Raw genomic sequence first — 23,961 nt, 5'->3', positions numbered from 1 at the left:
GGTTCATGGAGAACTGGGCTGACTTCTCTGTCGGCTACAGGCTGCACCTCAATGGGGAGAAAGCAGATGTGCTGGGGAAAAAAAATGGTCAGATGGATGGAGGAGCTTTCAAACTAGGATCTGGGGGAGGGAGGGTAGCCGTGCAAATAAGGGGGTAGAATAGACAGAGTGAGACATTCAAGGAAAGTAAGGAGGCGAGTAGCAGTAATAAATGTGCTAATAGTATTAAATGTCTGCAGGCAAATGAAAGAAGTCTTGAAAACAAAATGAATGAATTAGACTCTTAGGTCAGCCGCAGATTACAGAAACCTGGTTGGATGAAAGCCATGACTTGGTGTCAAACATAGATGGTTACACTACATTCAAATGGATAGGAAAGAAAAATAGGTAGACGGGTGGGTATTTTCGTTAAAACCAACTTAAGACCTCAAGCTCAATGACGACATGGGGGGCAGTTTCGACAATGTACAGCACACATGCCCAACTCTTGGTGATTATATTTGACCCACGACACCAGAACCACCACACCTATGTGGGGCCATTATTCTGCATGGAGGACTTTGTGGGATCCATTTTACTGTATGGAAAGCTTTGTGGGGCCAATCATACTGAATGGAGGACTATGTGGGGCCCATTATACTGTATACTGGTTGGTCGACAACTTTGTCCAAGTTTTTCATTTTGGCCCTCTACATGTTTTGAGCTTTACATCCCTGATGTAAAGTCAGTATGGGTAATGTACATGGAAATGGCAATAATGGAAAGCTGCTAACTGGACTTTGCTACAAGCCTCCTAATATAGCTAAACATGAAGAGGATGATATGCTGCAACAAATTAAAAAGGCAACAAAAACAAGTCATGGTCAAAAGTGTTGGATCCCTTGAAATTGTGCCAGAAAATGAAGTAATTCTCCCAGAAAATTATTGCAATTACATGTTTTATTATACACGTTTATTTCCTTTGCGGTTATTGAAACAGCACAAGAAAACAGAGAAAAAAAAGGCAAATTGAACATAATTTCACACAAAACCACATAAAATAGGTCGGACAAAATTATTGACACCTTGCCAAAATTGTGGGTAAACAACTCTGTTTCAAGCATGTGAAGCTTGTTCAAACGCAATTGTGGCAAGTAACAGGTGTGGGCAATAAGAAAATCACAACTAAAACCAGATAAAAAAGGGAGAAGTTGATTCAATCTTTGCATTGTGTGCATATGTGTGGCACACTAAGCATGGAGAAAACAGAAAAAGGAGAAGAGAACTGTCTGAGGACTTGAGAACCAAAATTGTTGAAAAATATCAATAATTTCAAGGTTATAAGTCCATCTTTTGAGATCCGGATGTTCCTCTGTCCAATGTGCAACATAATCAATAAATTTACAAACACATACAGTCAAATATGGTGGAGCTTCAAAGAGGTTTTGGGGTTGTTTTGCTGCCTCAGGTCAGGTACCTTGACTGTGTGCAAGGAATCATGAAATCTGAAGATTAGCAAAGGATTTTGGGGCACAATGTAGTGCCTAGTGTCAGAAAGTTGGGTTTGCGTGCTAGGTCATGGGTCTTCCAGCATGACAATGACCCCAAACATACTTCAAGAAGCACCCAGAAAATGGATGGAAACAAAGTGCTGGACAGTTCTGACTAGCAATGAATCCGGATCTAAATCCCATTGAACACCTGTGGAGAGATCTTAAAATTGCTGTTTGGAGAAAAACTTTAAAATTTGAAAGTCCTCAGTGGAGGATACCATCTTTTCAGTTAGCCATTAGTCAGTAAGCTTTCTAGACTACTCAGGTCTTTCATCAGGCATAGTATAACACAAAATCTGAAGAGTCACATATTTATACACAACAGGGCACAGGAATAATGCAATAGATAAGACAAGTGACGTGAAGCAGAACTATCAGTTTCGGAAAGGGATAAGCAGTTGTGGCGGTAAATATGTGTGGACACAAGTAGATCTATTCTTTTTTTCTTTTTTTGGGTGGTGATGAGAATTCATCCTTGTTTTAAGTTTTTGCCTGGTCTCCCCTACATACAGACCCCCAGTTGGACATTTGCTACATATAATTAAGTACATTACATTAGTTGTGATGCAGCTGAAAGTCCCTGGGATCTTGTGGTCCTGATGTGAGTTGGGAATCTTTATCTTGTCCGCGGTCATTATAAATGGATGGGTTTTACGTACACAGTTGGTGAGGATAAATTTTGTAAGTTTCACCACAAAGGTGAAACTATCCTCCCGGTCAGTTTGCTTTCCCTCCCAGTACCTTTTAATTCTAACAGTGATGAGTTTCTGGGAGATTATACTTGTTCCTTTTATTTTTGGTTCTCCTTAGCTTGCCTTCTTTGCCCTATATGAATGTGTTTTTGTTTCTCATTCAGAGTTTTCATATTTTACTTCATACTTTCCTTTCCCCTTGTTGAGAGTGTTTTGCAGCCTCCTCTCTGGTTCCTCAGGAGGTATGAGAAACTCCTCAACGGCTTATTAGTTAGTTAGGTGTGTGGTGGCATTTTTAGTTGTGCAGCTAGGTTTTTTTTCTAGTTTCTACAGAGACTAGTTGGGTGTAGTTGCGGCATTCTCCCCTGTGTGGGTTCTCTGGTGGCTATCAAGATGCGCTTTCTGGTTAAAACATTTCCCACATTTTGAACATGAAAAAGGCTTCTCCCCTGTATGAGTTCTCTGGTGCTTATCAATATCTGATTTCTGGTTAAAACATTTCCCACATTCTGAACAAGAAAAAGGCTTCTCTCCTGTGTGAGTTCTCTGATGTTTGATAAGACTTGATTTCTCTGTAAAACATTTCCCACATTCTGAACATGAAAAAGGCTTCTCCCCTGTGAGAGTTTTGTGATGTTTGGTAAGAGTTGATTTCTCTGTAAAATATTTCCCACATTCTGTACAGGAAAATGGCTTCTCCCCTTTGTGAGTTCTCTGATGTTTATTAAGATATGATTTGTGTCCAAAACATTTTCCACAATCTGAACATGAAAAAGGCTTTTCCCCTGTGTGAGTTCTCTGATGTTTGGTAAGATTTGATTTCTTTGCAAAAGATTTTCCACATTCTGAACATGAAAATGGCTTCTCCCCTGTGTGAGTTCTCTGATGTACAATAAGATTTGATTTCTCTGAAAAACATTTCTCACATTCTGAACAGGAAAATGGCTTCTCTCCTGTGTGAGTTCTCTGATGGTTGATAAGAGTTGATTTCTCTGTAAAATATTTCCCACATTCTGAACAGGAAAATGGCTTCTCCCCTGTGTGAGTTCTCTGATGTATACTAAGATATGATTTCTGTACAAAACATTTCCCACAATCTGAACATGAAAAAGGCTTCTCCTCTGTGTGGTTTCTCTGGTGCTTAAGAAAACTAGATTTCTGGTTAAAACATTTTCCACATTCTGAACATGGAAAAGGCATCTCCCCTGTGTGAGTTCTCTGATGTATATTAAGATTTGATTTCTGGTTAAAACATTTTCCACATTCTGAACAGGAAAATGGCTTCTCCCCTGTGTGAGTTCTCTGATGTGCGATAAGATTTGATTTCTCTGTAAAACATTTACCACATTCTGAACAGGAAAATGGCTTCTCCCCTGTGTGAATTCTCTGATGTGCGATAAGATTTGATTTCTCTGTAAAACATTTACCACATTCTGAACAGGAAAAAGGCTTCTCCCCTGTGTGAGTTCTCTGGTGCCTAACAAGATCTGATTTCTGATTAAAACATCTCCCACACTTGGAACAAGAAAATCTATTCTTCGCTGTGTGAATTTTTTGAGGTTTAAGAAAAGACTTTTTGAGAGGAAAACTATTTCTATATTCTGAACGTGAAAATGGCTTCTTTGCTTTAGAAGCAGTTTGTTTTTTAATGCTTGTTTTGTGACTTTGATTTTCCTTAGTAGTCGGTAATGAATCAGAAGACAGGACCTGTATCAAAGGATCAGATGACAGATCTTTGCTGTGAAGGGATGATGGTAAATCTGGAGAAATGTCATTCATTTCAATTATATCCTGTTGGATCTGAAAATTATCTGATTTGAAAACTGAAAATGTCAGCTGTCCCTCTGATCTCCTGGTACAGACATCTGCCAAGAATAAAACCAATTATTATTTTTAATAAAAAATCCTTGAATTTTATATTTTTGAACATTTCTACTTAAACTCTCCATAAAAAAGGCAAGTTATATAAAAAAAAATTCACTTATTCACCAGGACAATGACTGTCTAATAGGAAACTTCATAGGATGGATCAGTAGAGCGAGTTCCACTGTTTTTTCATTCTGCCTCCAAAATATGGAATAAAAAGCCACCAAACAATGTTATGTAGGCGAAAATAATACCAATAAAAACTTCTACTTATTTGACAAAAAACAAGTCCCCACTCAGATCCATCATCTGTCAATGGAAAAACAGAGGTTTCCATATTACTAGTGGCTCAAAGGCTCTTGAAAAGCAACATGGCTTCCATAAACCAATCCAGCAATATCCACTCTCCCAAAGTCAGATCTCCCCCTCACTTCTGAGCTTTGCAGTAGTTTATGTGCCTAAGTCACATTCAGCATCCATGTATTTGGTATTACTATAATGAGAAGAACCCACTTAATTTACGGTGTGTGTCTCCTGGAGCACAATCTGGGCACTATGTGTTGGGTAATAAAATAGCATATTTGCAATTTTCACTCTCCAACATCCACTGCGTGCTAATTTCTGGAGAGTGACTGTAGAGTCAAAATAGTCACTTCTCCTATAAATTAATTCACTGAGGGTTATAATTTCCAAAATGGAGTCACTTTATGGGGATTTCTACTGCTTCTGCAAAAGGTGTGTCCCAACTCCTCTGGGACGTCTACTTCTCCTCCTGCTTCGACTTGTGTGAGGTCTACTTTTGACACCAGAAGCCGCCTTATTCATTCTGCAGGCGGCGCTGGTGATGGAAGAGACGTCAGAACCAGAAGCTCTGCGAGGCGCAGGCTCTGCGCAGCCACTAAGATTAGGGTTGCAGGGACCAGTAGTACCATCCAGTTTTGCAGTATGGGTGTGTGTGCTGTCCAGCTGGAATAATCTGCTCCCTACTTCAGCCATTTGGAAAGCACCGCACCCTACTAAAGCTGGAAGCATATTGCCGGAAGCTGCCAGATACAGCCTTGTTCTCCTCTGGTTCAGTCCTCTGTGCTCAGCTCCCGGCTTGTGTATTTGTTTCTGTTGTGACCTCGGCCCGTTTACTGACTACTCTTGTGTCTTCTGATTTTGTATTTTCTCTGCCCTCCTGTTCTGACCCGGCTATCTGACTATTCTTCTTCCCATGTCACTCCACAGAACAGCAGGTAACACCGTGGCCCAAGCCTAGGGGTCTCTGTGTAAGTCCAGATCCATGTAGAGAGGTTAAAGGGTGATGAGGAAAGTAATTTGTGAAATATGTAAACGGGGTAGATAAGACAAGCCTGTTCGTGGTAGCCATCTTTTGAGCTGCCAGGTGACCATGAACAGCGCCCCCAATACATTGTGTCTGCAAACTATTCCAGCAAAATCTGCATTCCTAATAGCTAAATGTCGCTCCTTCCCTTCTTAACCTGCCATGTGCCCAGACAGTAGTGTACAGCTGTATATAGGGTATTGTCAAATTCAAAAGAAGTTGGAAAATAATTTGTAAGGTCCATTTGTTTCTTATTATCCTTTGTGAAAAATTTCAAAGTTATCACCACATAAAGTGACATCTGTCAGATTTGAAAAATGGGGCCTGATCATCTGCACATTCTGCGTACGCTGTCATTTGGCTTTGTAGTTTACAGACCTGGGCAGGTAACGGTCAGCATCATCTAATCCCAGGGGGTAGGTGGATCCTCCAGGTTGTAAGTTCTATAGAAAAGGGCTTTCACAATTTCCCAAAGTAATCTGAACATTTTCGGACGGAGGAGAATGTTGTGGTCTAGCGGCAAAATGGTGATCACACGATTGTGATACAGCCGGACTACACAAACGATAAAGCAGCCACAGCCGGTGACTGAGAAGAATCTGTGACTTCTCAGTATTCAGTGATTACTACTCACCTGGGTAGTCATATGTAGAAATCTCCTCTTTACACCGCTCATCATCCCTCACATATGTCTCTGTAGTATTACTATGGGTCAGATCTTCACCCTGAAACAAATATTGTAAAAGTCACAGACAGATGGAGAAGTCACATCTATGATTGGCTCTAATCCTGCCATCTCCACCGTTCTCATTACACAAATATAAAACATAATAATGGTGGATAAAACAAGACTGAATCCAAAAATACAAAACCTTTACAGCCGTCTACACATCATAGGGGAGATCTCATGACTCCTTCTCTCCATCTACCTGATGATCCTGAGGAACATTGGGATCTTCTTGTTTACAGTCCTGTGGAAGAAGAGGATGGGGACATCTCTCTGGTGTTGTCCTCTTACTGGATAGATCTGGAGGAAACACATACAGGGACTGAATTCATTCTTTACATACAGATAATTATAGGCCGTGTGTATTTAGTCCTGTCTATTACCTGGTGATGTGAGGGGCTGGGGAACCTCCATCATGACGTTCTTGTATAGATCTTTGCGTCCTTCTAAATACTCCCACTCCTCCATGGAAAAATAGACGGCGACATCCTGACACCTTATAGGAACCTGACACACACAATGATACCGTCATCTCCCCGATCCCTTCATAGTGTTACTGTATAATGTCCCATCATTCCCAGCAGTGTCACCTCTCCAGTCAGCAGCTCAATCATCTTGTAGGCGAGTTCTAGGATCTGGTCATTGATGTCCTCATGTATCAGGGGGTGAGGTGGAGGCCCCGTGATTAATCTCTGGTTATGGAGAGACACAGTAATAAATCTCACTCCAGACATTTCCAGAGTTCTCACCTCTCCAGTTCTGTCCATCTGTTATTTCCATAGATAAGAATGATGTAATGTGACGTCATCAGAATCTCTCACCTCTCCAGTAAGCCGGAAGAGGATCTCTAGGGTGAGGTGTAATATCCTCTCCGCCATCTTGTCTCTGTCCATATCCATCTTTGATGGGTAAATCAGAAAAATTTTCTTATATAGAAGATCTTCACTGAGAGGATCCGATATTGTAGAGACCTGAAGGAGAAAAAGATAAGCTGATGGAACATTATAAAAATCCTGTGTAATAATACAACTATTGGAGATAATGAGAGGAAACATATAAGGAGATTTATTATTTTACAGTATTTAGTTTTCTTCTTTATATCTAGTAATAAAACCTTTATATTTTAGGACACATACAACAAGCAGTTTCTTCCTTGGAGTCTGCAGCTGAATACGTTTCTCATAGACGCACTGTCAGGGAAATATTGAGAAAATATTAACAATTTCTCCCAAACCCCTCTTAAACAGTGTATAATATTTCGTCAAACCCCATTAATGCGGATACAACATCATAGTATAGAGCAAGTATATATACAAATTGAAGAGAGGCGACACCTACTAGCCTCCTGGATGGTATTCAAAGGTAGGAATTCAAAAGTGTGGAGATATGGTGACACTGGTTACTTGGGTCTGCAGAAAAGAGCAGAGAGTGGCAGACTCAAGAGTTATCAGCTGAGAGGGACTGTGGAGGCAGAGATAGACCGAATAGAGCTGGACGTAGCATACCTGTGACCCCTAGTTCCTGGTTATAAGGTGGTACTGCACGTAGTGGCTTAGAGGAACGCGGTGTCCACCGCTAGTTCCTGGTGCTGTGAGCGTTGTCAGGGGCAGGATGGTATCAGCTGACCAATTGCCACCAATCCCGCAGTGCTGTGTAGTGTGCACTTCGGAAGTGCACGTGTGACGTCACCGGAAGTGACGCGTTGCTCCCAGGAAGCTGTGCGTTCCGCAGGCCGGTGTAAATGCGTTCCAGTGAGCCGGAAGTTTGAGTGCCAGGGAGAGAGAATGTGGGTTCCACCAGTATAGAGCATAAGACCCAATGGGCATGAGGCAGAGCCTTTGTTGGAGTGGAGAAGGATCCAGGAGAGGGGACAAGAGTGTGCCAGAGAGGAATAATCTGCAATAAAGGATACAATATATGAGTAGGATATGGAGATCAAAACATGTATATTATTGACCTATTCAAATTGAAGACCACATTTCCAAATGTCAAATACATTTCAACATAGGGTCACATAAGATCCCTGGGTGACAAGTTTCTCTATACCAATTGTTCAATGAGAACCAAACTCCAATCATAAAAAAACCTTATATAAAAAGCCAGTAGTTCATAGTCCCTATTAAGGCCTTTCGACTCTAAGAACTGTAATTCATGAATCCAGTAGGCTTATCTACGTTTGAGAAGGCTCACTCGGTCGCTTCCCCGACGTGGTGTCAAAACTTGTTCCAATAACTGGTATTTGAATTGAGAAATACTATGTCCTGCCGTGATAAACTGTTGGGGAATGGGTAACATTAGGTTTTTGCACCAAATTGTGGACTTGTGCTTTGAAATCCTATCCATTATGGGCTGTGCCGTCTCCCCCACATAGATTCGGCCGAATGCACATTTAATAAGATATACCACATATGAACTGTCACATGTAAAGTACCCTTTGATGTTGTATATTTTGCCAGTTTGTGGGTGATGAACAATGCTACCCCTGAGGACATTGTTGCATTGACGACATTGGAGACATGGGAATGTGCCCATTTTGGGATTCTGCAAAAAACATTGTTTAGGACCTAGGTACGCTGCGCCCAAATCGGCACATACCAGAGAGTCTCTAATATTGGTTGCTCTCTTAAAACACGGTAGGAAGGGTTGTTGGAACGCAGGGATCGTGGAATAACCGGTTTGTAAGATGTTCCTGTGTTTCCTAATGGTTTTATGTAAGATGTAGGCGAAGGGCTGTAACGTGTGAACAAAGGGGATTCTGTCCTTCTGTCCTGTTTGGACGATCAGTTCTGGAATTCGACGCCTGGGGATGCAAGAAGCTAGGTGGATAGCCTCGTTCAGTGAATTTGGTCGACATTTCTTGTAACCTCTGATTGCGGATAGTTTCACTGGACACAATCCGTTTGACCCTCTGAAATCGTGATGTAGGTATAGATTTCTTCATCGACCTTGGATGATTGCTAGAAAAGTGTAATAGGCCATTGAGATCGGTGGGCTTGGAATAGTGGTCAGTTAGGTGGCCCTGTGTATCCTTGATCACCATGGTATCAAGGAAACTAACACGGCTTGAATCATATGTCATGGTGAAGCGTCTTGAAACCACAGACGTTTAATGTTGTGGGATTGATTGCATCAGATAAATGTCTTCTAATACATTTTTTTTAGCGACTCTGACGTGCATCCCACATATTATAGTTTACTCACTATACATTCTATTAAATGCACTGCTCAAAAAAATAAAGGGAACACTCAAATAACACATCCTAGATCTGAATGAATGAAATATTCTCATTGAATACTTTATTCTGTACAAAGTTGAATGTGCTGACAACAAAATCACACAAAAATCATCAATGGAAATCAAATTTATTAACCAATGGAGACCTGGATTTGGAGTCACCCCCAAAATTAAAAGTGGAAAAACACACTACAGGCTGATCCAACTTTGATGTAATGTCCTTAAAACAAGTCAAAATGAGGCTCAGTATTGTGTGTGGCCTCCACGTGCCTGTATGTCCTTCCTACAACGCCTGGGAATTCTCCTGATGAGGTTCCGCAAACTCCTGGACAGTCTGTGTTGTAACGTGACGTTGGTGGATGGAGCAAGACATGACCCAGCTTTCGTCCTTCTCCATCACAGCAACATCCCTTTAAAAACATATAAAAACTCGATACTGAGACTCTTGATCACGTCTGCTAGAGCATGTATTCCCTCGCTATGGAAAAGTAACACTATCCCGACAATCTCACTATGGTTCTCCAAAATAAATGAGATTATGTTAAGGGAGGAGCTCACCTACACGATCAATAACTCCCATGATAAATTTTATAAAACATGGTCCTACTGGAGTTTAAATCTTCCGCTGATAACTTTCCCCTATGAGGTCAAGGTAAAGTCTATACTTCAGGAGCCTCTCTGACGTTACCCTAACCCTTTTACCCATACATCCCTTCCCCCACTTCCCTTTGTCTTTCTGTATATTTGTGTTTTTGGTTTTAACTACTCGTTTTTTCTTTTATAACCCTTATTTGTTAACCAACATGAATATGTAATGACTTAATGTTTAAGTCAGAGTCACCACGCTGGTATATCCTAAAACACATTGAACCAATGTTCTACCAGCGACTCTACTTTGGATTGTGTTAACTTCTTTCATTTTGTTTTCAAATGTTTTGGAAATACTGGTTATTGTTATGGTTATGTGGTCATGTTTGACCTACTACTTGTTACACAACTAGTACCCGGCGTTTGTATTTGTATTTCCTTTTCAAAACTTAATAAAGATAAATTTATGAAGGATAACCAAGTCACAATGCGTTTGATATTTGTTTCTTGAAAAAAAAACTAGGTGAAAGTTTTCCGCCTTTTTGGATACAAAACTCAAACAAAATATGTAAAAGAATTTACAAAGTCTGGAGGATGGATCTGAGACATCGAAAAAACTAAGTTTGAAAGAGATATCAAAGACGAGTCAAATTCAATTTACACATGGAAATGAAAAACCAAGAGCTACTGTTCTGAAATACAGGTCGCACAATAAATTCAAAGGAAATAGAGGAGAGCGGAGGTCAGCTTCACAAATCCTAATGTGTCCATGGGTTCCTCTAATTATAATTCTCTGAGGACTTATCTGATGTATCAGTGGGATCAACTAAAGACAGATGGAACAAAAATAAATTCTCAAGTATTCCCCACAATTCAGCACAAAACAACAGGCCGGAAGAAAGCTCAAATGTGACCGGACATGTGCGTTCCATGCTGGAGTGCATCACGGTCTCCTATCTGCGAATGCGCATGTCCGGAAGCATGCGTTCCACGCTGGATCGCATAATGGTTTTGGATTGCATACCACCAACATAGAAAAGTCCTATCTCTGAGATCAGCGTCATGGGAGACTAAAAACAAGTATTTCACATCCTCCCATCATGCAATAGGCACGTAGATCTACTTTATCACTACATAAAATATGGGATGATGGCCCACAGTATATTCCTAAATGATCACATTAGACCCCCATTGCATAATTAGAGATACACAAGGATCATCACATTTGCTAGTTACTAAATAGTATATGTAGGATATAACTGATAAGAAATAATTCTGATATAGAAGCTCAGATATCTCGATGACGTACAATAATATGTGAACTCCAATCACTGGGAACTGAGTAGCAATGAATAGAGTATAAAATCCAAAATGTAATCCGGAATGGGGCTGTATTCACACAAAACAAGCATAGGAAATTGGCTCATTCAGTCCCTTAGGGTCTAGTCAATCCAGTCTGGAAATCCACTCACTTTCCTTTTTGAGGATATATCTATTGTGATCACCTCCTATCACATTGGGTTTAACCACATCAATGATACAAAAGGAGATGTCTCTGGTTTCACCTCGATGTACACTATTCATGTGTCTCGCTAATCGGGTGTCCTGACCATGGCATATGTCATTCAAATGCCCCCCACCCTCCTCCTAGACTCCCTCTTGGTCTTGCCTACATAATCGGTCCAAACACAAAAAATAAAACAAGAACCGGCAACTTTGTACGGGGAAGACAATTGGTCCAGGAATAGTGTACCGATGTCATACAATAAAGAAGTACGTTTTACGGACCGGTGAGTGCTACCCTTTCTTCTTATTTGCTTACATGTTACCTACATAATCTAGGGGGCAGGTGCATGTGGCCATATATACAAGTCCTGAGGTTTTACAGTTGGAATAACCCCTCTGAAAAAAGTTTTTACTCGTGGAGGAACTCGAGAAAGATTTACATGGTCTCATCCAATTACATGTACAACATTCTCCACATCTAAAGAAACCACAGATTCTTCTATCTAGCCAAGTCCCCTTGGGTGCAGTTTTTTGGTAGAAACTATGCACTAAACGGTCCCTAATTGACCAACCCTTTCTGAAAGTTATTGTGGGAGTAGATCACACAGCACCCTCCGAGCTGGGTCGGCCACAAGTATATCCCAGGTCACTCTGATTGTCATAAGTTTTTCTTACTTGTGCTACCCCATCTTTTTCTTGGTCTCTTGGTTAGGTATGGAGGAGTCTGTTTCTCCCATTTTTCTGCAAACGATGATGTGGAATCCAAAATGTACCATGAGTACCCTATAATCCCTTAATCTGGTGTTCAGGTCTATTGCCAGTATATTCTATTGCCAGTATATTAAAATCTGTGACATTATGGCAGTACCTTCTCAACCATAAAAATTGACCCTTGGGTATTCCTCTTTTTATGGGGATGGGGTGGTGGCTATTCCACTTCAATAGTTTATTAGTGCTTGTAGGTTTATGGTAGATGAGTGTTCCTAGGGTCCCATCCCGTTCTATCTAGATTAGTACATCCAGGAAAGTCAACTGGTTATAATTAAACTCCGATGTAAATCTCAGGCCGACTCTATTGATGTTCAGTTCTCTGACAAATTCAAAAGATTGTTCACTCGTCCCTGACCAGATGATTAAAATGTAGTCTATATATTTGTACAATACCCCAATATATGAATGCCATCACTTATGATCATCCCTGAATATTGTGGATTCCTCCCACCAGCCAAGGAATAGGTTAGCATACGAGGGGGCACAAGGGCTCCCCATCGCAGTACCACTGAGCTGGTGGAAGTACTTCCTGTCAAAAATAAATAAGTTATGAGTAAAAGTTAATTTTAGAAGATCCTCCATGAAGTCATTATGTCTGCTACACTCTATTGATCTCGATTTCAATAAACGTCTTACTCCTCTGATACCATCATCATGTGGTATATTACTGTACAAAGCCTCGATATCTAGTGAGGCCTGCTCCCCTACATGCATGTATACATGCTCGAGGGTCTACATGTAGGGGAGCAGCCAAAGGGAAAACCAACTCCAGAGGGATTATTCCAACTGCAGGACCTCAGGCGGTACTGGGAGAACATTACACTGTGTGGGGGCATTACACATACTACATAAGGGGCATAATAGGGGCATTACAATGTGTGGGGCATCATACATACTGCATAAGGGGCATAATGGGGGCATTACACTGTGTGGGGGGCATCATACATACTGCACAAGGGGCATAATGGGGGCATTACACTGTGTGGGGGGCATCATACGTACTGCATAAGGGGCATAATGGGGGCATTACACTGTGTGGGGCATCATACATACTACATAAGGGGCATAATGGGGGCATTACACTGTGTGGGGGCATCATACATACTACATAAGGGGCATAATGCATTACAATGTGTGGGGCATCATACATACTGCACAGGGGGCATAATGGGGGCATTATACTGTGTGGGGGCATCATACATCCTGTATAAGGGGCATAATGGGGGCATTACACTGTGAGGGGGCATCATACATACTACATAAGGGGCATAATGCATTACAATGTGTGGGGCATCATACATACTGCACAAGTGGCATAATGGGGGCTTTACACTGTGAGGGGGCATCATACATCCTGCATAAGGGGCATAATGGGGGCATTACACTGTGTGGGGGCATCATACATCCTGCATAAGGGGCATAATGGGGGCATTACACTGTGTGGGGGCATCATACATACTGCATAAGGGGCATAATGGGGGCATTACACTGTGTGGGGGCATCATACATACTGCATAAGGGGCATAATGGGGGCATTACACTGTGTGGGGGCATCATACATCCTGCATACGGGGCATAATGGGGGCATTACACTGTGGGGGCATCATACATCCTGCATAAGGGGCATAATGGGGGCATTACACTGTGTGGGGGCATCATACATCCTGCATAAGGGGCATAATGGGGGCATTACACTGTGTGGGGGCATCATACATCCTGCATAAGGGGCATAATGGGGGCAGTACACTGTGTGGGGGGCATCATACATCCTGCATAAGGGGCATAATGGGGGCATTAAACTGTGTGGGGGCATCATACATCCTGTATAAGGGGCATAATGGGGGCATTACACTGTGTGGAGGCATCATACATCCTGCATAAGGGGCATAATGGGGGCATTACACTGTGGGGGGCATCATACATCCTGCATAAGGGGCATAATGGGGGCATTACACTGTGTGGGGGCATCATACATCCTGCACAAGGGGCATAATGGGGTCATTACACTGTGTGGGGGCATCATACATCCTGCACAAGGGGCATAATGGGGTCATTACACTGTGTGGGGGCATCATACATCCTGCATAAGGGGCATAATGGGGGCATTACACTGTGTGGGGGGCATCATACATACTGCATAAGGGGCATTACACTGTGTGGAGGCATCATACATCCTGCATAAGGGGCATTACACTGTGGGGGGCATCATACATCCTGCATAAGGGGCATAATGGGGGCATTACACTGTGTGGGGGCATCATACATCCTGCACAAGGGGCATAATGGGGTCATTACACTGTGTGGGGGCATCATACATCCTGCATAAGGGGCATAATGGGGGCATTAAACTGTGTGGGGGCATCATACATCCTGTATAAGGGGCATAATGGGGACATTACACTGCGTGGGGGCATCATACATCCTGCATAAGGGGCATAATGGGGGCATTACACTGTGTGGGGGGCATCATACATACTGCATAAGGGGCATTACACTGTGTGGGGGCATCATACATCCTGTATAAGGGGCATAATGGGGACATTACACTGCGTGGGGGCATCATACATCCTGCATAAGGGGCATAATGGGGGCATTACACTGTGTGGGGGCATCATACATCCTGCATAAGGGGCATAATGGGGGCATTACACTGTGGGGGGGCATCATACATCCTGCATAAGGGGCATAATGGGGGCATTACACTGTGGGGGGGCATCATACATCCTGTATAAGGGGCATAATGGGGGCATCATACATCCTGCATAAGGGGCATAATGGGGGCATTACACTGTGTGGGGAGCATCATACATCCTGCATAAGGGGTATAATGGGGGGCATTACACTGTGGGGCATCATACATCCCGCATAAGGGCATAATGGGAGCATTACACTGTGGGGGGCAGTAAAGGGGTCCTGTACTATGCGAACAATACGTTTCCTCCCTTCCTGTCTCCATAGTTGGGTCGTATGTATCTATTACAGGAAACAGAACAAAAACCTTATGATTCTTATAAAGGGGCAACACAAGACCCCAAAAGAGTCTCGGTGCTGAAGGGGTTAATGCCCCCTGCGCCCAGTAATGGGGTTTCCACATACCTCCACCTGCAGAGCCGCCACCACATATATGGCTGCTCTGTGCGCACAGGACCTGTGATGAGGTCACAGGAGGGGAGGAGTCAGGGGTCACATGATCAGGGGCCTCAGTGGATGCAGGACTCTGCTGTGCTGGTTGTCATGGTGCTGGATGAGCTGAAGTTTATGTGTGGGGTCAGGAGGGGTTTACAGTGTGGATGTAGCAGAGCCGCGTGTGTACGAGGTGTACGGAGCAGAGCCGCGTGTGTACGAGGTGTACGGAGCGGAGCCGCGTGTGTACGAGGTGTACGGAGCGGAGCAGCGTGTGTACGAGGTGTACGGAGCAGAGCCGCGTGTGTACGAGGTGTACGGAGCAGAGCCGAGTGTGTACGAGGTGTACGGAGCAGAGCCGCGTGTGTACGAGGTGTACGGAGCAGAGCCGCGTGTGTACGAGGTGTACGGAGCAGAGCCGAGTGTGTACGAGGTGTACGGAGCGGAGCCGCGTGTGTACGAGGTGTACGGAGCGGAGCCGCGCGTGTACGAGGTGTACGGAGCAGAGCCGCGCGTGTACGAGGTGTACGGAGCAGAGCCGCGTGTGTACGAGGTGTACGGAGCAGAGCCGCATGTGTACGAGGTGTACGGAGCAGAGCCGCATGTGTACGAGGTGTACGGAGCAGAGCCGCGTGTGTACGAGGTGTACGGAGCGGAGCCGCGCGTGTACGAGGCGTACGGAGCGGAGCCGCGCGTGTACGAGGCGTACGGAGCAGAGCCGCGCGTGTACGAGGCGTACGGAGCAGAGCCGCGCGTGTACGAGGCGTACGGAGCGGAGCCGCGCGTGTACGAGGCGTACGGAGCGGAGCCGCGCGTGTACGCGGCGTACGGAGCGGAGCCGCGCGTGTACGAGGCGTACGGAGCGGAGCCGCGCGTGTACGAGGCGTACGGAGCGGAGCCGCGCGTGTACGAGGCGTACGGAGCGGAGCCGCGCGTGTACGAGGCGTACGGAGCGGAGCCGCGCGTGTACGAGGCGTACGGAGCAGAGCCGCGCGTGTACGAGGCGTACGGAGCGGAGCCGCGCGTGTACGAGGCGTACGGAGCGGAGCCGCGCGTGTACGAGGCGTACGGAGCGGAGCCGCGCGTGTACGAGGCGTACGGAGCGGAGCCGCGTGTACGAGGCGTACGGAGCGGAGCCGCGCGTGTACGAGGCGTACGGAGCGGAGCCGCGCGTGTACGAGGCGTACGGAGCGGAGCCGCGCGTGTACGAGGCGTACGGAGCGGAGCCGCGCGTGTACGAGGCGTACGGAGCGGAGCCGCGCGTGTACGAGGCGTACGGAGCGGAGCCGCGCGTGTACGAGGCGTACGGAGCGGAGCCGCGCGTGTACGAGGCGTACGGAGCGGAGCCGCGCGTGTACGAGGCGTACGGAGCGGAGCCGCGCGTGTACGAGGCGTACGGAGCGGAGCCGCGCGTGTACGTGGCGTACGGAGCGGAGCCGCGCGTGTACGAGGCGTACGGAGCGGAGCCGCGCGTGTACGAGGCGTACGGAGCGGAGCCGCGCGTGTACGTTGCGTACGGAGCGGAGCCGCGCGTGTACGAGGCGTACGGAGCGGAGCCGCGCGTGTACGAGGCGTACGGAGCGGAGCCACTCGTGTACGTGGCGTACGGAGCGGAGCCGCGCGTGTACGAGGCGTACGGAGCGGAGCCGCGCGTGTACGAGGCGTACGGAGCGGAGCCGCGCGTGTACGGGGCGTACGGAGCGGAGCCGCGCGTGTACGGGGCGTACGGAGCGGAGCCGCGCGTGCACGAGGCGTACGGAGCGCAGCCGCGCGTGCACGAGGCGTACGGAGCGCAGCCGCGCGTGCACGAGGCGTACGGAGCGCAGCCGCGTGTGTCCGAGGCGTGCGGAGCAGCGCGTGTACGAGGCGTACGGAGCGGAGTCGCGCGTGCACGAGGCGTACGGAGCGGAGCCGCGCGTGCACGAGGCGTACGGAGCGGAGCTGCGCGTGCACGAGGCGAGCGGAGCCGCGCGTGCACGAGGCGTACGGAGCGCAGCCGCGCGTGCACGAGGCGTACGGAGCGCAGCCGCACGTGTACGAGGCGTGCGGAGCCGCGTGTGTACGAGGCGTACGGAACGGAGCTGCGCGTGTACGAGATGTACGGAGCCCAGCCGCGTGTGTACGAGGTGTACGGAGCGGAGCCGCGTGTATGAGGTGTACGGGGCGGAGCAGCGCGTGTACGAAATGTACGGAGCAGAGCCGCGCGTGTACAAGGTTTACGGAGCGGAGCCACACGTGTATTAGGTTACGGAGCAGAGCCGCGCATGTGTACGAGGCGTATGGACTCCGGCGATGACACCGCACCTTTCCAGGGACATGACAGCTGATCAGTACAGCTGTCACGTGCCCCTAACAGCCACAGGTGCAGTTGCGATCCATCCATGGCTGTTAACATGTTACAGGGAATTTGTCACCCCTGGGACCTATCTGACCTCTAATATTGGGATCCAGGTGATAGAAGTATGAATCTATACTCACCTGTATGTCCCATATTAGAGGTCTATTTGCTGTGTAATAGCTTTTTATTAAATTAGTTTTGGCAAGCTTCACGCCTATTAGCTTCCTTTCCTTATCCCCCCTCCTCCCCTGCTCGTCACAGGGGCCTGTGACGTGCAGTTCCCGGCTGGATCCCGCGCCTGCGCAATTTGCCCTGTATGGACGGCGCTCTTCTTCCTGCCATCTGTGTAGCCAGGTGGAGCAGGAAACTTGTGCGCAGGCGCCGGTGAGTCACAATTGTGAAATTGCACTTTTTTTGCAATTTCACCACACTTTGAATTATTTTCCTGTTTTCCAGTACACAATATGGTAAAACCAATGGTGTTGTTCAAAAGTACAACTCGTCTTGCAAAAAACAAACCCTCACATGGCCATTGACGGAACAATAAAACATTTATGGCTCTGGAGAGAAAGGGAGCAAAAAACGAAATGGAGAAGCCCAAAGTGGTAAAGGGGTTAATATCAAATAATTATAAAAAAAAAAATAGAAAAGTGTTAGAAAATATTTGTTTTTATTTCTTTCATATAGGAATCGAAGAAAACCAGCGTATGGATCTTTTCCAGCCTGGGTGCCGGGTTATCTGGGCCCATCCATCCAGTGTTGTTCATATGGTGCGAAATCCCTTCCCAGATCCCCTGAATTCCTACCTGGGATGTAAATTCCCTCAGGACCGACCCGCTGAATTCACGTCTTATCAATGAACATTTACATTTTGTTCATATTTATCCGGAACTTTTCGAAAACCGTTTAAATGGTTAACATTTCTGATTAATTCTATCATTTATTTCAGTTAAATGTACAATATAGATTTTTGGCAATGTTCACACTCTGCATCTGAGGCTGAATGGTCCACAATGTACATTATATAATCATTGTCATAGATCATTTTATAGAGAAATTCATAAACATTTTGAAATATAATAAATAGATAGTGTGGAGACATGAGGGTCAGTGGGTGGTCTCATCTTTAGAAAACCATATGGACCACGGCTCACCCCACTGAACGCCCGCTCTCCTTTCCCGTGGACACTACTCAGACCAGACAGGGTGAGGGTAACACAGTGCGCCAATAACTTATTGCACCAACACCAGCCGGTCACATACAATACAGCCCCAGCAAGTACATAAGATTGTGCAGATGACATAATCTCACCTTTCCGCTGGCTCTGAGCAGCTGTGACTTTGGAGCATCCAGGGCTGACTATCCCAACTTCTGGCCGGCAACCAGGGAGGAGGTAGCGGCAAGCTTAGGAAGCTGAGTGAGTGCAGTGAGGTACATAGCCAGGTGACCTGATTGTCTCAACCTGGATTCTCCAGCGTCTTTGAGGGGTCAGTGATGATCAGTGGAGCAGATCTGTGTTCCTCCAGCTGGTCGGTGGCTTGCTGTAGAGTGTGTGGGAAAAGAGGCAGATGCTACTTTTCTAGGTCACACCTCATATTCAGGTATTTTCCCACTGGATTGGGAGAAGGTCGTCTCTCATTGCTCCAGTGTTCATAGTTTGTCCTTCAATATTTGCAGAACAACCTTGAACTCACTAATACAATAGGTAGACAGCAAAACTAACAATGATCAATCTGTCAGTTAGCATGTGCCTTTGTTCCACGATGACAGCAGGACAATAAGCTGCAGGGGGCGCTATAATCTGTACACAGCAGCCATTCAAGATTCCAACAATTATTTACATCTACAACTAGAGTCACCAACAATAGCTCATGTCCCTGTGCCGACTGACTAATTGCATTTGGCAGAATTAAGAAGAAATGCTGGGTCCTCACATAGATATATATATATAAATATTCAACTATATACAGTATATATAGATATGGACATAAAGTTCAAGTACAGTTGAAACCAGAAGTTTACATACACTATATAAAAAGACACATCTGCATGTTTTTCTCAATATCTGACATGAAATCAGAATAAACCTTTCCCGTTTTAGGTCAATTAGGATTACCATCATTTATAATATTTGCCAAATGCCAGAATAATGAGAGAGAATGTTTTAAGGAATTTTTATTATTTACTGCAAAGTCAAAAGATTCCATACAGTACATTTCATTAGTATTTGGTACCATTGCCCTTAAACTGAATGATTTATGTCAAGCGTTTGGAATATCTTTCCACAAGCTTCTCACAATAGTTGGTCGGAATTTGGGCCCATTCCTCCTAACAAAACTGATGTAACTGATCCTGGTTTGTAGGTCGCCTTGCTCGCACCTGCCTTTTCAGCTTTGCCCATAAATTTTAAATAGGATTGAGATCAGGGCTTTGTGATGGCCACTCCAAAACATTGACTTTGTTATTCTTAAGCCACTCTCTTACCATTTTGGCAGTATGCTTCGGGTCATTGTCCATTTGGAAGACCCATTTCCGCCCAAGCTTTAACTTCCTGGCTGATGTCTTGAGATGTTGCTTCAGTATTGCCACATAATCTTCTTTTCTCATGATACCATCTATTTTGTGAAGTGCACCAGTCCCTCCTGCAGCAAAAAAAATCTACAACATGATGCTGCCACCCCCGTTTTACAGTTGGGATGGTGTTCTTATGCTTCCAAGCTTCTCCCCTTTTCCTCCAAACGTAACGATGGTCATTAAGCCCAAAAAGTTCTATTTTAGTTTCATCAGACCACAGGACATGTCTCCAAAAATTAAATGAGTTGTCCAGTACTTTTTACTATGGCCCAAATGTATTTACCCTGTTAAGATAAGGGTTTTTGTAAATACTTTTCGTTGTCGTTCTGACCTGTGAGCGGCGCTATCGCTGGCCACTCTCAAGCATCACGTGACCCCCAACTGCAGCCGGCTCTTCCTTCTGCTGATGTCACGTCAAGAGAGGTGAGACATCAGTGACAAGGTCCCCGCATTGGATAACGGGCTGTGGGCAGGGTTACCCTGCGAGTCGCACCCAGCATCCACTGCACGCTTTCCCAATGAGGAGAGGGAAAGTGCGCGGTGGATGCTGGCTGTGACGCTCGGGGTAACCCCACCCACAGCCCATCACTCACTGTGGAGCGCAGCACTGAGTCACGCCCGGCTGCAGCCAGAATTTGACGTGACATCAGTGGATGTCAGAGCCGGCTGCAGCCGGGGGTCACCAGAGCGGCCAAAAGGACAACGAAAGGTATTTACAAAAACCCTTATCTGAACAGGGTAAATACATTGGGGGATATTTGGGCCATAGTAAAAAGTACTGGACATCTTTAAGGTCTTTGCTACTGTGCAGATTTGCTAACATTAATCTGGCTCTTTTATGTTTCTTTTGCAGTAATGGCTTCTTCCTGGCAGAGTGGCCTTTCAGCCCATGTTGATACAGTACTCATTTCACTGTGGATATTGACACAATCTTACCAGCTTCCGTCATCATCTTCACAAGGTCTTTTGCTTTTGTCCTTGGGTTGATATGCACATGTCGGACCAAAGCAAGTTCATCTCTGGGACACAGAACCAGTCTCCTTCCTGAGCGGTATGATGGCTGGACATTCCCATCTTGTTTGTACTTGCGTATAATTGTTTGTACAGATGAACGAGGCACCTTGAGGTATCTTGAAATTGTACCCAAGGATGAGCCAGACTTGTGCAAGTCCACAATTCTCTTCCTGATATATTGGCTTATTTCTTTAGACTTTCCCATGATGCTACACAAAGAAGCAGTGTCTTTCAGGTGTGCATTAAAATACAGCCACAGATGTGTCTCTAATTAACTTTGCAGTAAGTAATAAAAATGCCATAAAACATTCTCGCTTCCTCATTATTCTGGCATTTGACAAATATTATAAATTATGGTAATCCTAATTGACTTAAAACGGGAAAGGTTTATTCTGATTTCATATCAGATATTGAGAAAAACATGCATATGTGTCTTTTTATATAGTGTATAGAAACTTCTGGTTTCAACTGTACATAGAACTTTATTCACACAGATACAGTTGAAACCAGAAGTTGGGCCCCGCTTTATGTATAATTTGATCTCATTGTTTCCTTATTGTCTTAATTAATTCACTTAGACGGGCATTTTATAGGTAGCTTTTAGACGGGTAGCTACCTTCTGTCCTCGAATCATCATGATTTTATTATGTCTTGCTAATATCTTAGGCCTAATATATCAGGCCTTCTTGCCCCTTTTGGGGGCATGATTAATTTTTACATATTACTGACTTAGACATGTAAACATTAGTTTATCTTAGATCTCTTGCTATGAATTTTTATATATTTTTAATCATGATGTCCATTAGATACATATATACCCGCAATTATGTGCTCACTTGCCCTATATTGATTATTTTATATTGATATGCTGTTCTCCAGCACATGTCACTTTATCTTAGTATGCCTGTGCACTTGTCACTTTATCTTAGTATCCCTGTGCACTTGTCACTTTATCTTAGTATCCCTGTGCACTTGTCACTTTATTAAAATGCCTATTGATTTTCACATATGTGTTATTTGCTGTATTTTCAGCACTAGTCACTTTTTTGCCCCTATGGTAATGCCACTACATGGAGATAACTTTAAAGGGCATTATCATTTTTTCATTCTTATCCTATCCTACTCTTTCCTGGCACCGGCCCTGGTGCCGGTCCATTCATATAACTTTAATTAGCATCTTCACTTTCACCACACTCATCATTGTATTCACTTTCCACCAGTAAGAGGCTAGGCAGCTTTATTTATTCTTTATTTTTCATATTTTCAAAGTGATTTATTACACATCATTATGTTTCTCATTAGATATAATCCCCTCAGTGTATCATTGTGCATCATTTTCCCTGCAACACGGCCCCCCTTAAATTATTCTAATATATTCATAACTCATCATTTCATAATCTATAATTCATTATATACCTACAGTACAGACTAAAAGTTTGGACACACCTTCTCATTTAAAGATTTTTCTGTATTTTCATGACTATGAAAATTGTACATTTACACTGAAGGCATCAAAACTATGAATTAACACATGTGGAATTATATACTTAACAAAAAAGTGTGAAACAACTGAAAATATGTCTTATATTCTAGGTTCTTCTAAGTAGCCACCTTTTTGCTTTGATGACTGCTTTGCACACTCTTGGCATTCTCTTGATGAGCTTCCAGAGGTAGTCACCAGAAATGGTCTTCCAACAATCTTGAAGGAGTTCCCAGAGATGCTTAGCACTTATTGGCCCTTTTACCTTCACTCTGCGGTCCAGCTCACCCCAAACGATCTCGCTTGGGTTCAGGTCTGGTGACTGTGGAGGCCAGGTCATCTGGCGTAGCACCCCATCACTCTCCCTCTTGGTCAAATAGCCCTTACACAGCCTGGAGGTGTGTTTGGGGTCATTGTCCAGTTGAAAAATAAATGATGGTCCAACTAAACGCAAACCGGATGGAATAGCATGCCGTTGCAAAATGCTGTGGTAGCAATGCTGGTTCAGTATGCCTTCAATTTTGAATAAATCCCCAACAGTGTCACCAGCAAAGCACCCCCACACCATCACACCTCCTCCATGCTTCACGGTGGGAACCAGGCATGTAGAGTCCATCCGTTCACCTTTTCTGCGTCGCACAAAGACACGGTGGTTGGAACCAAAGATCTCAAATTTGGACTCATCAGACCAAAGCACAGATTTCCACTGGTCTAATGTCCATTCCTTGTGTTCTTTAGCCCAAACAAGTCTCTTCTGCTTGTTGCCTGTCTTTAGCAGTGGTTTCCTAGCAGCTATTTTACCATGAAGGCCTGCTGCACAAAGTCTCCTCTTAACAGTTGTTGTAGAGATGTGTCTGCTGCTAGAACTCTGTGTGGCATTGACCTGGTCTCTAATCTGAGCTGCTGTTAACCTGCGACTTCTGAGGCTGGTCAATCGGATAAACTTATCCTCAGAAGCAGAGGTGACTCTTGGTCTTCCTTTCCTGGGGCGGTCAACATGTGAGCCAGTTTTTTTGTAGCGCTTCATGGTTTTTGCAACTGCACTTGGGGACACTTTCAAAGTTTTCCCAATTTTTCGGACTGACTGACCTTCATTTCTTAAAGTAATGATGGCCACTCGTTTTTCTTTACTTAGCTGATTTTTTCTTGCCATAATACAAATTCTAACAGTCTATTCAGTAGGACTA

General features: G+C 44.7%; 1 protein-coding gene across 5 annotated transcripts; it reads right to left on the bottom strand.

The window, feature by feature from the left end:
- Positions 1-921: 921 nt before the first annotated feature.
- LOC141182774 (uncharacterized) lies at positions 922-15,426 on the bottom strand. 5 transcript variants are annotated; one of them, XM_073660881.1, is made up of 10 exons: positions 15,341-15,426; positions 7,650-8,040; positions 7,483-7,553; positions 7,281-7,334; positions 6,966-7,115; positions 6,735-6,836; positions 6,528-6,651; positions 6,347-6,444; positions 6,052-6,142; positions 922-4,089 (listed from the first exon to the last, which is right to left on the bottom strand). In XM_073660881.1, the coding sequence occupies exons 5-10, from the start codon at positions 7,041-7,043 to the stop codon at positions 2,561-2,563; spliced, it is 2,022 nt and encodes a 673-aa protein (XP_073516982.1). In that variant the 5' UTR covers positions 7,044-7,115; positions 7,281-7,334; positions 7,483-7,553; positions 7,650-8,040; positions 15,341-15,426; the 3' UTR covers positions 922-2,560. The 5 variants fall into 5 exon arrangements, with proteins under 5 accessions (XP_073516982.1, XP_073516980.1, XP_073516983.1 ...); XM_073660879.1 differs by lacking the exon at positions 7,281-7,334; XM_073660882.1 differs by lacking the exons at positions 7,281-7,334; positions 7,483-7,553.
- Between the last annotated feature and the right edge of the window lie 8,535 nt (positions 15,427-23,961).

Source organism: Phyllobates terribilis, unplaced genomic scaffold (assembly GCF_046119375.1).
Source record: "Phyllobates terribilis strain yellow unplaced genomic scaffold, ASM4611937v1 Scaffold_36__1_contigs__length_13169755, whole genome shotgun sequence".
Lineage (NCBI taxonomy): Eukaryota > Metazoa > Chordata > Amphibia > Anura > Dendrobatidae > Phyllobates > Phyllobates terribilis.
This window is presented reverse-complemented; position numbering and strand designations above follow the sequence as displayed.